At 40.5% G+C, this 15,446-nt stretch overlaps 1 protein-coding gene across 4 annotated transcripts; it reads right to left on the reverse strand.

The window, feature by feature from the left end:
* Window positions 1–3,085: 3,085 nt before the first annotated feature.
* tssc4 (tumor suppressing subtransferable candidate 4) lies at window positions 3,086–14,230 on the reverse strand. Of its 4 annotated transcripts, none has more exons than XM_063470684.2 (2): window positions 14,208–14,230; window positions 3,086–4,241 (listed from the first exon to the last, which is right to left on the reverse strand). In XM_063470684.2, exon 2 carries the CDS (start codon window positions 4,207–4,209, stop codon window positions 3,328–3,330), a length of 882 nt encoding a protein of 293 aa, XP_063326754.1. In that variant the 5' UTR covers window positions 4,210–4,241; window positions 14,208–14,230; the 3' UTR covers window positions 3,086–3,327. The 4 variants fall into 4 exon arrangements, with proteins under 4 accessions (XP_063326754.1, XP_063326745.1, XP_063326739.1 ...); XM_063470675.1 differs by lacking the exon at window positions 14,208–14,230 and adding an exon at window positions 5,648–5,719; XM_063470669.1 differs by lacking the exon at window positions 14,208–14,230 and adding an exon at window positions 5,464–5,641.
* Between the last annotated feature and the right edge of the window lie 1,216 nt (window positions 14,231–15,446).

Below are 15,446 nucleotides of genomic sequence, written 5' to 3' on the forward strand. Positions count from 1 at the left end.
GGACTAATAAAGGTTATCTTATCTTATCTTATTGGACAATTCATTAATGAAGAAGAACATGTGAAGTAGGCAGAATCTGGACTCATCGTTGAGAATAACTGTCCTCCACATGTTCAGGTTCCAGTGGACATGTTGCTGACATGCTCTTTTGGTGCAAGCCCTATCCATATCAGTCAAACATAGCATGCTTGGAGAAGACACCGCTGTAGTAGTCCATACCCAAAAGTGCTGCTAATTAGGCTCCAATTAGGCATGTCCAATGTTCCCTCTAAGCTGCGCACGTGCGCAATTGCGCACTGCTGGCACGGTCTCTGCGCACAGAAAATCTGCGTTGCGCACAAAAAAAAAAAATAACCTGAATTGAAATTAACAATTCTGTTTTGCAGTGTTAGTCAGTAAGTGACTGGCTGCCCCCGTATGGGATTAGAACGATGCCACCTTATCCCATAGTCCAGCCAATCACGCGATTCACATTGTATATGCGCAGCTAATCAACGTGGTTGACAGGCTATGACAGCGTCCTTATGTGCCGACACCGGTGTTTTAGCTAGCAAAGCGGCGTGGCTGATGTGGAGTGAAGCCAAGTTATTGACAACGTGTACAACCATTGGAGATGTGAGCAGGACAGACGGAACAATTGACGGAAAAAGTGTGGACATTATACTAGTCTTTAAATTGTGTTGATAGGCCACGTAAAACCAGAGTTGTGATAAAAAAAATGCAATGTTTGTTTTTCTTCCTGAATACTATCGTTGTTTATATTTACTGCGGGAAGAAACGGTAAAAACGGCGTTTTGTAAGAAAAAAAGGCTCGAAAGCACTGTCCGCCTATTACCAAAAACAAACCCCCACCCCCCTCTCTCTTTCCTATTTGTCCAAAAAAGTACCATGTCGACCAATCAAAAAATGATATGGCAACGTGGCATCTAGTTGTTAAGACACGGGGGGAAGTTTTAGGAGTGACGGCGGTGTTTTGAGATGTGAGAGATTTGAGACGTTTAGCGCAAATCTTGTGTAGTTAGTGTGTAGTGTACTCAATAGTTTTGTTGTGTGTGTCAGAACAATGAGGGGACTGCTGAATGTTACAGGTGTTACAGCAGTGATACATCTCCTGTTGTCAGGCCTGCAGGTATCAGGCTGTTGTTCTCCTTTATCTCATAGTGGACAGAAATAATTTTTGGAGTGGCACAAATAATTTGTGTGGCACTCCAAAAATTTGATGCAGAAAAGCTGTTTGTTCTGTAAATATTTTTGAAATGTTTATTTAAAAATGCATTGGGTGCATTTAAAAAAATAGCTGCCAAAAACGTTGTTTGCCAAACTGAGTTACTTTTTTGAGGAGTAACTATATAATTAATTGCCCAGCATTGGTCATTATATACTGTATTTTGCAGACAGAGAGTTACAGGACTCTCTCCCAGACCACAGACTCATACTCATAATACAAGTCAGAGCTTTATACAAAAAAAAAAGAAAAGAAAGAAAGTTGTGTTTTCGAAATTGGAGTTCAAGTTATTTTTACTTCCAATAGTATTAACATAGTACACAGGCCAATGGCTAGATTTTTTTTTACATTTTCATTGTAAGTGGGCTAAAGCAGTTTAAAAGTAGTCTAACATAAATGTAAATGCTGTAATTTGATTATTTTAATAAACCATGTAACTTGGATGGATTCGGTGCTGGCGTGACCACAGTGCACACGTCTGATGTCGCTCACAGTGGTCCAAGGGACCGCTCAGGGAGTTTGTGTGTTCGCTCAGTCACATGAAAAATTAGAGGGAACATTGCATGTGACTCTCATCAACTGGAGTACCAGAAGCTCAAAAGAAGATTCAATAACAGAATAAGCTGTTTGGCATTAGAAAAGATCTGACAAGTGTTTCATGGGCACAACCCACAAATGCATTTTCTTTATGAATTGTAATGGACTTGTTCTTACCACAACTGGTCATGGCTCAGATCCCTACATTTGTTGGTTTTGTATTAGAAATAGAAATACAACAATCAGTCACAAAACTGTAGGCACTAAAAAATGAAATAAATGTAGTATTAAACACTGACTGTCTTTTACTATGGCACCTGTCAAATGGCAAAGGTAAACAATTCTTTATGTGAATGTGTTGGAAGCAGGGATTTACACCTGCAGTGAATCTCAGAACTGGGCCATGGGCCAATGGAAAAAGCTGGTTTAGTCACCTGGTCATGGTTTTTTCCTCTTACCTCACTGAGGACTATACATTGCTGACTAGGAGAGGATATGCCAGAACACTGCCTATGAGAAGAAATCAACCCATAAAGTTCTCGTGTCATGATATTCACGTGGATGTTGAACTATCTGCAGCCCACATGCACCCCATCAGGGCAGGAGAATCCCCAGATCGCAGTTCAGTCTAGTCTGCAGGAAGAATGAGTCTGATCCATGAGGGCCCTGCCTATAAAATATCAGGATTTACAGGATCTGTAACACAGGGGACTCTCAGAAGTCTCGTAGAGTCAGGTCTCACTGGTTAAGAGCTGTTTCAGCAGCCGGAGGATCCACACAATTTTAGACGAGTAGTTTGTAATGTTGTGGCTGGCTGGTGTTTATTTCACGACACCTGATGTTGTCACTGACAGGAGTTGTCGTTTAGAACCTCAGAGTTCCTAAAGAAAGGAATGCTTATGATATGAAATTAGACATTTCGTCAGAGGACATTACAGTTTTCTGTTTGTTTTTTTAACTTTAACTTTTTTGGCTTTTTATAAACTTCAGTTTTATTCCAGAAGATGGCAACAGTGTTAAATCAATGGTTAAAATTGACTTATACAAACATTTGTTTCCAAAAGGAGTAATTTAGATCCATTTTTTTCAATTAAAAAAATGACAGTTAAACCCAAAGAGGCTATTCAAATTGGAAGATGTACCAAATAATAAACCCTTAATTTTACTTAACATCTTTTTACATTTTCTGTACTGCCTGTCTCATTCATTAATGTGTTGGTGAAACTTTTCATGGTGATGATTTCAAAGGTGTGTTTATTTGTTTTTAATGATAGTAATTACTATCACTGGGAAAATTTTCCATTTCTTATTTTCTCAAAAACCTTTGAATTCAATACTTTATTTCAGAATACCAAATACAACAGGAACTAAAATTCTACAATAAGGACTGGAAACTTGAAGTATGAAGCGAAGCACTCTAGAACATCGCTGTTGGGTGAAACAGAACAAACACCTGTGGGCAGGTGATGAAGCATGTGGAGTAAGAGTGCAGTTCATATGTGACTGGACGATGAAACATTGAGATCCACCCTGCTGACGGTGAGGACGTCACTGCTTTGCTGTCATCAGTTGTCCTCACAGCCGGAACGCTTCCTGTAGTTTTTAGTCATCATATTCCTGAAGGAGGTAAACTGGTACCTGGACTCTTCTACCTTTTCTTTTTGCACCCCTTTCTTTTCCTCTCCTTGACCAATAGCTCCACTCATGTCCTTCTCTTCATCTTTTTGTCCTTTCTCAGTTTTGTCTAGATTTTCTTCTGTTTTCCTTCCTTCTGCCTCTTCGTCCTCCTCCTCCTCCAGTAGGTGACTGAGATGCATTCCTGTCTCCTTTGCACTCACAAGAGAAAGCTGATCATTAGGTTGTTCCTTCGGCAGTTGCTTGGGTCTGAAGATCATCTTGTGCTGGAGGTCACAAGGGGAACTGCCTTTTGCCTCTTGCCCCAGGCTGGACAGGAACTGATAAGCCACCCTGCTATTTTCCTGATCACTGCTCTCATTCACATCCTCCAGACTGTAATGTGTCCAGCGCTCAGGATGCACTAGGTAGTCTGGGACTAATCTCTTCTTTGGTGGTGTGGGACAGATGGATGACGGATGGCTTGTGTTTTGACTGTGAAGTGAGGATTCGTCTGCAACAGTGTTCTGATTTAGAGAGGAGAAAGTCTGCCTGCCAATACTGTCTAGGCAGTCAAAGATACTGTGGCTGCGGTCAGAGAAGGCTGAGGTCCCTCCACTCAAACTGAATGAACTCTGAGATATGGGAATAGTTGCTGGTGCACACACATTATCATGTTCATCATCATCATGATCACTGTGGTCTAGGTCTGGGTCAAATGGTGCTCTGCTGGGTTGTTGTTCAGGCTCAGATTCATCACTGGCTGACAGCTGGTCTCCATCGTCACTGTTTATCATATCACCATGCTCTCTGACATGCTTCTGATCACACATCTTGACACCAACACTCTGGCTACATCAAGAACCTGATGAGGGAGAAAGGAACAGGTCAGAGCTGTGCTATAAATAACCATTATAAGGCCAACATGGTTCAACTTTTGTTCCTCAAAGAACATTGCAAATTCAAAAAAAAAACATTTCATGCTATTGTTTTGTAATTATATTTAAACTTTTTCTCTTGACACTGCAGGGACTGCACTTAATTTTGCTGTTCCTGTTACAATGACAGTAAAGATATATTGATTCTGGACAAGAAGTCAAAACTGGATGCCAAGACTTTGTCAAGTGTTTTCCACAAACTCTCCAAGTTTTCAAACTGTTTCAATGTCTCTGAGCTTCTGTACTGGAATACATAACTAAAACGGTGGTAAAAAAAAAAAAAAAACAAAAAAAAAAAAACCTACACGATTGTACACTCGTGTCTGAAATCCAGCTGTGGAAGCCACAGCGCATTACAAAAGAGGGGGTGAGAGGTGCACGACCGACTGAAGCGCGTGACACAGGATGTGATGTCAAATTCAGCATGCAACACCCTCGACATGGTGAGAATTGGCAATTAGAGTGAAAGTCATGCCACTAATACTGTAAAGTGGGTGTAGGCCATAATAATACTGACCTTTATACTCAAGTGAGCACTCAAAGTGCTTTCTGCTGCAAGCCTCATTCAACCAATAACACACATTACATTATACAGGCTTCCTTGATACTGCCATCATTAGTATCATTCCCAGCTCTATCTGTCAATGAACAGAGATACCACCCATCAATTAGTTTAAAAACAGGAATGTCTTAAAGAACTGGATGACCTCTAATTTTCTGCTTCTAAGTTGAGATAAAACTGAGATTATTGTACTCTGCCCTAAAAATCTTAGAAATATCTAACCAGATTCTTACTCTGGATGGCATTTCCTTGGCCTGCAGTAACATTGTGAGGAATCATGGAGTCATTTTTGACCAGGATATGTCCTTCTCGCCTTCAATACACAAGTTAAACATTGCAATCAGTGGCTGACAACGTGACTGCTATACATCCTTCACTTATTCGGGTAAAGAGTGGCACTAACATAAAAAAATTATTTTTAAAGAGAGATGTGGCCAAGAGGACAACAGAAACTGTAACAAATATACCGGCATAGCTCTGATTTATTTTATATATAACCTTTTTGCAAACCCTGTTATCCACAGCCTATCTAACAATAGAAGTAAATGTACTATACGTTGGAAACACAAAGAAACATCGAAAATTACTTTCTGGCACAACGCTGTGCGGATCTCCCGGGATACTGATTCTGCGCAGTCCCGGCTCCTCTCCAGCCAGCTAGCACGCTAATGCTAAGTGCTCTTGCGCTGCAGAGCAGCGGTAAGAGAACGGCTGGTGGCAGAACTGCTGGGGATTATTCTCAAAAAACATTTCACCCTGTCAGTTGTTTACCTGACTGCTGGCGCTAACACCGACCCGGTAGTTTACAACGACGCGTAAATATCGACTTCCTCTACGCTTGCGTCTCAGAAGCTGCTGCCCCCAGCGGCCACAAACTATGGCTGCAAACGGATCAGACGAGCCTCCCGTCCATAGCGAAAAGTCTACAGGTACAGCGCGTTTCGCCCAGGAAGGATCGTAACAAATACTATGCACCGTTTTATGTTTGGAAGGAGAGTGTGGTGGCTGCCTTTTTTGACATAGAGAAAGCTTATGATATATCGTGGAAGGTTTTTAATAAAATTAAAGGAGATAGGAATTAATAGTTCAATGTTTTGTCTTTTTTTAAATATTTTTTACATGATCGGTCAATACAAGTAAGAACAGCACAAAGTGTTTCAGGGATTTGTTTTGTTTTTTGAGAATGGTTTCTCCCAGGAAAGTATAGTGAGTCTACATTCTTATCTATCATTATTACTGATAAGTTTGAAAATTTGGAGAATGGAATGGGGTTTTCTGATGATGGCATAGTCTGGAAGAGGGGTAAAATGTAACTTTTGCTTTTAAAAAGATACAAGAAGAATTTAATAAAATAGAGGATTGGTCCTTTAAATTTGGATAAAACAAAAGCTATGTTTTTAACAAGGAAAAAAGTTTGTGGAAATCTAAACTTTACACTCATGACTTGAAAAGGTTAAAACAATTTACGTTTTTGGGAATATGGTTGTATGGAAAATTTACATGGAAAGTACATATTCCAAAAATAATTGATAAATGTAAAAGAGTTATGTTATGAGGTGTCTGGTTGGGAGAGAGTAGTTTAATAAGGTCAGTATTTGATTATGGCAGTATAGCATTTGGTTCAGCACGAGTTTCATTACTCAAAAAACTATTAAATATTCAGTATCAAGCATTGAGATTATTTATAGGTGCCATAAGAACAACTCCAACACCAAGAAATACCACTTCAGCTGAGAATATGTTCTACATACTGGTTTAATTTAAATACCCATAATGAGGATCATCCATGTCAAGAGATTTTAAAACTATGTTGGGGAAAGGAAAAAAAATTGCAATCAAGTCATTTTGGCTGCACAGTAGACAAGATTACAAGGCATTTTGAATTAATGTTAAGGGTCTGAACGGGATGATGGGAAGGGCCAAATGTACCACTGTCCAGTTGACTGTCTGTCCTTTGCCAATAATTTCAATAATTTTATACTCATTTTGATACTGCAGATTTTAAAGAAAGGACAATGGACTGTGATGGCTGATGTAGCCCAGAGCACTACAATTCATCTGTCTGAGGAAATGGTTGGCAAATGTTTGTCTATGATTAAGCCATATAAAGCATCTGGGCCGGACTCTCTACATGAACGCATTTTGAAAGTTTGTTAAGCACAGTTGAAGGGGATCTTAGGATCTTGACCAAACTGTTTCGGTTTTTATTAAATACTTGTATAGTTTGTAGAACATGGAAGACTAAGAAATAATTAAGCCACTTCTCAACAGGCCAGGTTCCAAAGCGCTTAATGACTTTCGTCCAGTGGCCCTGACCCCTGTACTGGCTTAATGTATGGAGCAAGTGGTTAATAAACAGCTCACCTCTTCAATAGTGGATCAGTGGGGAAAAGACACAAAGGGCACAGAAAATGCAATGTTGTTGATTTGACTGAGATAATAACTAGAGATGGACCGATCCGATATTACGGATCGGTATCGGTCCGATACTGACTTAAATTACTGGATCGGATATCGGAGAGAAATAAAAAATATAATCCGATCCATTAAATATCAAAAAAGCACCTCACAAAACTTGCGACACGGCGTAACTCGGCTCATAACCATAGCACGTCGGAGCAGTGTGCTCACGTGATAGAGCGGCTGTGTGTATTTGTAGCCTCGCTACCAAACCGGCATTTCATCTCCAAGGAAGTGATCCCAGAGAGAAGTAAAGGAAGTAAGTTCATCTCTGAATGTTTGTAAAGCATTCCCATGTTAAGCTTAACAACCGATATATGGAGCGAGTGCCTCTTCTCTCTCCCTCCCTCTCCTGCTGCTACTTCAATCGTGAAACTGCTTAATGATCAGCTGATCGGCTTTTCTGTCGCGAGTCCGTCTTTCTTCTTTGTTTTTGATATAGTGTGTTAAAAAACACACTATATCGGATTCATATCGGTATCGGCAGATATCCAAATTTATGATATCGGTATCGGACATAAAAAAGTGGTATCGTGCCATCTCTAATAATAACCTCATTTGTTGATTTATCTTTGCAAAAGATAAGAGCTTGTCCTGAATACATAGGCCCGATAATAGTTCTTTAACTTTCTGTTCTGTCTGTGGAAGTCATTAATAACTTTAAGTGTTTGGGAACATATATTGATGACAAGTTCAATTTTATGGTTAATGCTGACTCAATTAGCAAGAAAGCTAATCAGACATTGTTTCTTATTAGAATGTTACAATGCTTTAGAGTTAGCCACAACATTTTGGAAAGATTTTATGTCAGCTTAATTGAAAACATTCTTGCGTTCAATGTTTCAGTCTGGAATGGCAACCTGATTGTAGCAATCAAGAACAAACTGAATAGGATTGTCAGAACCACTGGAAAAATTACTGGTCAACAACAAGCTTCATTGGATAAGCTGTATCACCAGGCTGCTTTGAGGATTTATTGTTCCTGACCGTGAGGACCCTCTTTGTTTTGACTTTGAATTAATGCCCTCCGGATGACATTATAGGACGCCAGCAAAAAGGTGTATGAGGAATCATTTGTGACAAGCGCAATCGGTATACTGAATAATGAGATGCTGTAATGTGTTTTTATTGTTGTTGTTCTCTATGTGAATGCGGGTTCATATGAAGTGATTTGATTGATTTGTTTATGGCTTGACAATTTTCCATTGATGCGGATAATAACGTTATTCTATTCTATCTCAAATCAGTCAAACAGTTCTTCAATCACCAATACATCAATGTCTATTACCTGGAATTTATGCTGATATTACTCAGTCTGATAAACGTAAAAACAAAGAGAACATCTCAGATCCATGTACAGTACAAGCATATTTAGATAATGGCTATTATGGGTATCTTCAAGTTTATATGGATTCATCAAAAGAATCCATATAAAGAATCCTGCAATCCATGTTGCAGGAAAATGACCTTTGTTTTCAAGAAGAGGCAGTATAACATTATTGTTCTTTACGAAATAATAGAGAACTGTTACATAATTTACAAAACAACAAATTGCAGCTGGACATAAAGACGTTTTGGACAAAGTTTCTAGTTCAGAATGTTCTTTTTTGTTGAGGTACTTAAGTTAATAGAGAGATAGTAGTTTATAATTTTATTATATATATATTATAAATATATGTCTTGATGCATGCTCAATCATCCAGGTAAGGGATTCCCAAAGGGTTGATTCTGTTTATCTGGAAGGAGCATTTACAGTGGGAAAAACGTTTCATCACTCATCCAAGTAACGCAGTCTCAGCTGACTGCAGGTTTCCCCAACCGTATAAACAGCACATTTGCATACTGAAACCAGTAGCGGTTTTAAATACGGGCGACACGGGCGGTTGCCCGGGGCGGCATCGTGGTGGGGGGCGGCATCACGGGCATCGGCAAAAAAAAAAATTGCTCGTACTCATGCTGCCCCGACATCATGCCAGCGCATATTGGGAATGGCATAGGCACCGATCGGTTTTCTATCGCCCATTTGCTGGGAGTAAGGGCGCCCTCCGTTTGCGAGGTGCGCCTGCTGCTTGCGGCACAGGGAGGAGAGGGCGGGGCGGCGGGGGATTCTCTGGGTGGCTGGAGCAGCGTCTAATAACCAACTTGCAAAATAAAACAAAATAAAAACAAACCAACAAACACGAAAACACCAGACATTATGATACAGACTTATAATTTGCACCGATGTTTTTTCGAAATTCTATACGCGAAAAGTGAGCTCGAGAGCCCTCGGTGCGCCTGCTCGCTGCTGAAGTCAAAGTAAACTTTATTGTCATCTCCGCTACACACAGTCCAGTATATAGAGAGACGAGACGATGAGGCTCCAGTTACAGCAGTGCAAGTAAACAAACAATAAATATAAGAAGAGTAAGAAAATAAATATACACTTTAGGACCAGGGGTAAAGGGATCAATAACAATTTAAAATGTATATTTTATATTTTGTTGATTTAAAGTCTCACACAACCCGTTTTTAAAGTTTAAAAAAAAAAAGAAAAGAAGAGGAGTGTAGCGACTTCCACAGTCGCTAGAGGCCGGGGATGGAGCCTGCCTATTTGCCTGACGCGCTGTCAACTGTACGCAATAATGCGAGAGGTGGAATTGCTTGCTTGTTTATTAAAGTGCTTGAAAAGCTTACAGAGTAATGTGATCGGCTCAAACTCTTAAAACATCACAGCTCTAATGCAACAAGGGGAAACTCGTTGTGCTGCGGTCAACAAAAACTACGGCTACCCAGCCCTCCTCTCTGTCAAAATCAAACCAGTGAAAGACAGACTGACAACGCCCTCTTAATGTCACCGCTAGCACCCACGTGACTCCCGTTACACATCACCATAGCAATCAAACAAATGAAAACCCAGTGATCATTAAAATTCAATACATTTAATTATGGCTCCTACAAGGAGAAACGAGCAAAAGATACAGGTAAGCAGATGTGTCATTGGATAATGGCAGGTCATGTATCCTAAAACATTAAGAATCAGAATACTTTCTTAATCCCTAAGGAAATTATGTGGGTTACAGTTCCTCCAAGAAGAAATGGTAAAAATAGTAACAGTAAGAGACTAAACTCCAAACAATATATACAATAATATAATATTAATTAGTCAGTGTCAATTGTTGATTTGTCCTGTTCTCATTGTATGACGAATTATGATGTCTGTTTAGTAGCCGTTTGCATACTATGCATACTCTCTCTCTCTTCATGTGTGTGTGTATGTGTGTGTGCGTGTGTGTGTGTGTGTGTGTGGGGGGGGGGGCGCGCCAGAGGGCGTGTTCGCCCGGGGCGCCAAACAGGCTAGGGCCGCCACTGACTGAAACTACCACCACTGGCAAACAACAGGGTGTGAGGTCAGTCCTAGATATATATGTAGAAAGTTAGTCTACGATTCATACTCCATTCCAGTTGGTGGAGGTACTGCACCAAAACGTTGCTTGCCAACCGCCAATAAACAAGCGGAAGAAGCCGAAGAAGGCCGCTTCAGAACGCAGTGTACAGTTCTTTTTTAATCAATTTAATCAAGGGACTCTGACACAGAAAGTAGAGCATTGCTGAATTACTCTGAATTTATTTTTAAAAAATGAGGCATTCGCAGAATCAGTTATAGATGTCATTCCCTCTTCACTCTTAAAAAATGGACAAATGATCAACCTATCCCCGCCCGCCAACTGTCTGGACCCTATAATGACATCAGTGTCCTCTTCATTAAAACAAAATAATTGCAACATACAGTCTGTATACGGTGACCATATTTTGATTTCCAAAAAAGAGGACACTTGGCCCAGTCATGAAGAACTTTAATGATACTGTTTGCTTAAAGAAAATTTTAACATATTTAAACGATGCCTTCTCTGTGCGGTTAATGAATGGTGAAATAAAAAATGGAATAATGGTACATAAATAAGGCCTCATCTGTATAAGAAAAATACGACGATACGAGGGATTTTTTTTTTTTTTTTTGCCGTTCGTCTGAAAAGCTGCAGTTGTGCTTTGGCTTCTTTTAAACATCAATAGGCGCTGATGCACGCAGTCTGTCCCGTCTGTGAGTGCAGAACAACCACTCACAAAGCAGCTGCTCAGGGATGAAGTCACACATATGGGTCCTCAGTAGGAAAATCTGGACATTTTCATTAGTCTCGAAAATCCCCCCGGACAGAACGTGAAAAGTGGACATGTCCGGGGAAAAGAGGACGGTTGGTCACCCTACACTACGGCAGAACATCCCATTAGCATTCCGCTTTAGCATACAGTTTTACACAATAATAAACAAATGAAAAGTACATAAAACTGGTGTTGGACATGTGTCCACTAAGCACTTATTACACTCGGTGCCCATCAGTTGATCAAACATGTTTTATGTGTCTGTACTACTTAGCTACTAGTGATGTGTCGGTCGAGAACGAAACGGCTCTTAGAGCCGGATCTTTGACGTGAACGACGCGAGCCGGCTCCTTATTGCGAGCCGTGGGTTGTTTTTTTTCCCTCTTTCTCTCACCCTCTCTCTCGCACTTTTTTTCCGCTTCACTCCGCATGCGAGCCTTGTGCTTTGCGCTGGGAAGAGGGGGGAGGGGCGGTAGCACAGGAACAGAGCGGGAGGGAGAGAGAGAGAAAGAGAGCCAGGGACAACAACGTCACATTAGAAAGGTATAGTAATCATCCACAACTATTTTCATTTGCGGATGATAAAGGATTCAGAAAGTTTATTCATGCAGGCCTATATGACAGAGAATGTGCATCTAATTTTTGTTTTCATATTTTAATTTATATTTAATTGTGTTGTGGTTTGCAGTGTTTTGTGTTGTTTCACTTTAAATTTGTTTAAAAGGAAAAAGCTGAAAATTTAAATAGTTAAAAGTTGAAACGTGAATAGTTGGTTTTTGTATTATATGATTTATTTATTACATTTTATGTGGAGTTAATAAATAAAAGTATATTTACGGTGGCCCCTAGAGACAAAGCACGTAAAAACTCCAAAACACGTAAAAACTCCGAAGCACGTAAAAACTCCGAAGCACGTAAAAACTCAGAAGCACGTAAAAACTCAGAAGCACGTATAAAAGAGAACAGAAGTGCTCCAGGATGCTAGGCGCAGTGTTGAGCTTTTGTTACCTAGTGGCTACACAAGCCAGCAAGTACCAACGACCGGATTTGGTGTGTGGTAGTAACAGGTAAATGAACATTTTTTTTTTAATTATTTGAATATATATGAGTGCTTGTGTATAAATACACAAACAATACACACATGCTTTCAATTGTGTAATTTAAGTGATCTAGGTAGCTCTGTTTTGGAAGTTCAGTTAATGCTAGAAATGTGTTTTGGAGTTTGTACATGCTTTTTGGAGTTTGTACGTGTTTTGTCTCTAGGGGCCACCGCATATATTTATATATAAACATAAATAAAAACACTTTTTTTTACGTTAGTAATTCCTTTTGTGCATATGTAGCGAGTAAAAGCCACCGAGTAACCGCTAAGGGCCTCTATACTACTCATACAAACTTTCAGGCCCAGAGCTCTTACAGGAACGAGCCCAGAATAAACGGGACAAGAGGGTCAATGTCAGTCAAATACGTAAAAATTTATTATTTTAAACAGCCTGTACCTCGAACCTCTGCTGTAGAGGTTTAAAACAACGGTTTGTGTAGAAGATAATTAAAACTTCTCAGGCTCTTCACCTACTCACACAACCATTGTTCACAGCCGCTCATCAGTGCAAATGACAGAAGAAGAGCACCTGCTGCTACTTCCTCTTTTATACCCTCCCTTGCATCCCCTGGGTCCTAAAGCCTTCCCCATTACACATAATTCTATATTATTTTAATAATAAATTAATTAAAGCAACAAAACAACCTGAAGAGCCGGTTGGGAGCCGAAAGAGCCGGCTTTTTTTAGTGAGTCGAGCTGAAAGAGCCGGTTCTCTAAAAAGAGCCGGAAATCCCATCACTATTAGCGACATTGTGTGCGGAACAATACAACTCACCTCTCGTATGGCTACGGCAGACTGGCAGCGATTACTGCAGGCAGCCTCACCTAACCAGCCACACCGTGAGGGGGGGGGGCGCTGTTTCCCCATTACACTGACATTTGTGGCAAGTGGAATAATACCACATAAACAATATTACATAAGGAAGATATGTGTTTTGGCTGATCCAGAGACTGCAAATTCTAGAAAAATTCAACAACAACTACAATCTACAGAAACGTTCAGAATATACTCAAAACACTGTTCATTTTCTACAAAGTACAAAAAAGACAGAGAACTAAAATGTATGAGGGAACGGAGTGTGAGGGTGATATTGTAACCATGTCTGAGCTCCTCGCTCTGTTCATTTGTGTTCATTAGTTCTTGGTTTGACAGTATACGTATTAATGTCTGTTAATAAAATGAATTGAAATAATAATAATAAGAAGAAGAAGAAGAAGAAGAAGAATCAGGGCGGACGCTACTCCACGGCCGTTTCTCATTTCTCAAGTACGCGAGTATGTACTCGCGTTCTCGGCGAGTACGTACTGGCCGAGAACACACGGGAGTACGGACTCGCCGAGAACGCGAGCACGGACTCGCGATTTGTACAATTGGAACACCAGCGTACGTGATGATGTCACAGGTCCGGAGTTTCTACTGCCGTCCCCTCTTAATTTAACTGTGAGTAACATGTTATGAAGCTTAACTTTAATCACAGCCAAACCGGTTTACTCAAGGACAAATAAAACACTGAAATAAACCAAACATTAACATTTAGAAGTGATCTAAGTGACTTATATATCATTTCTAACCTCAGTAGTGAAACCTCTATTAATAAAAATAGTGTACATGTACATACGTGTACATACCTTAATAAAAACAAGCAGGTGAGATGCTGGAACGCTTCTATTTTTATTTTAGTGGACACTCAATACTATAGACAGCTGCTGGGGTTTCTTTAACCTGAGTAGTGAGAAGACCGCGAGTGGGGGGGGGGGTTGAAAACGATGTGCCGGGAGTCCGCTGTTGAGTTTTGGACGAAATGCATTCTGGGATATTTAGCTGTACCAAGTCCACACAAGTCACCACCGATGCATGCTCGATAAAACGGGCGGAGCGAGAACACATCCGGGACTTTTTCGCGTTCTCGGCTTGATGCGTACTTCGAATTGGAACAGTACTTGGTCTCCGACTGATGACGTATCACGAGTACACGAGAACGCAAGTACGCACAAGTACGCATATTGAGAAACGGGCACACGTCTGCTACCTCTTCTTCTTCTTCTTCTTCTCCTACATTTTAATGGCGGTTGGCAAACAACTTTTAGGTGCATTTACCGCCACCTTCTGGAAAGGAGTGTGGGTTGGAACGGTTTTGTAATCTACAGTCTCGGATACACACCCTCAATCTTAAAAAGCCAAACACTGCCCTATAAACAGCATCCCCTGCATCCCTTTGAAATATGTCTCTCACCCTTAGGTGAACACTATTTTCTTGCAATTCAGACTTCAATCTTTCCCTTTCTCGCTTGTACTTACCGCACTCCAACACTACATGCTCAAACGTCTCCTCCTGTCCACAGAAGTCACAAGTCCCTGTGTCATGTTTGCCCATCTTTTTAAGCGTGCTATTCAAGCCTGTGTGACCAAATCTTACTCTCGAGATTATATCCTCGTCTCTTCTACTTCTAAAGCTCCTTCTACATTGCCCGACTGTTTTCTGCATGCTATAATAATACCTGCCTTTCCCGTCCCTGTTCCATTGTGCCTGCCACTTCTCCTTCAACTTTACCTTGATGAAACTTTTCACCTCACTTTTACTGTATTTGATAGTCAAACCCACATAACTTCTTCTTGCTGCACCTTTTACAAACTTATCGGCCTGTTCATTACCAATGTTCCCTCTAAGCTGCGCGCGTGCGCAATTGCGCACTGCTGGCACTTTCTCTGCGCAGAAGAAATCTGCGTTGCGCAGAAAAAAAGTGCTAACCTGAATTGAAATTAAAGTAAATACGTTAACAATTCTGTTTTGCAGTGTTAGTCAGTAAGTGACTGGCTGCTCCCGTATGGGTTTAGAACGATGCCACCTTATCCCATAGTCCAGCCAA

This window comes from Pelmatolapia mariae, linkage group LG1 (genome assembly GCF_036321145.2).
Source record: "Pelmatolapia mariae isolate MD_Pm_ZW linkage group LG1, Pm_UMD_F_2, whole genome shotgun sequence".
Taxonomy (NCBI): Eukaryota; Metazoa; Chordata; class Actinopteri; order Cichliformes; family Cichlidae; genus Pelmatolapia; species Pelmatolapia mariae.

Bases quoted from the DNA above. Each gene is read 5' to 3' on its own strand.
- tssc4 (XM_063470684.2), bottom strand. From the start codon at position 4,209: ATGTGTGATCAGAAGCATGTCAGAGAGCATGGTGATATGATAAACAGT.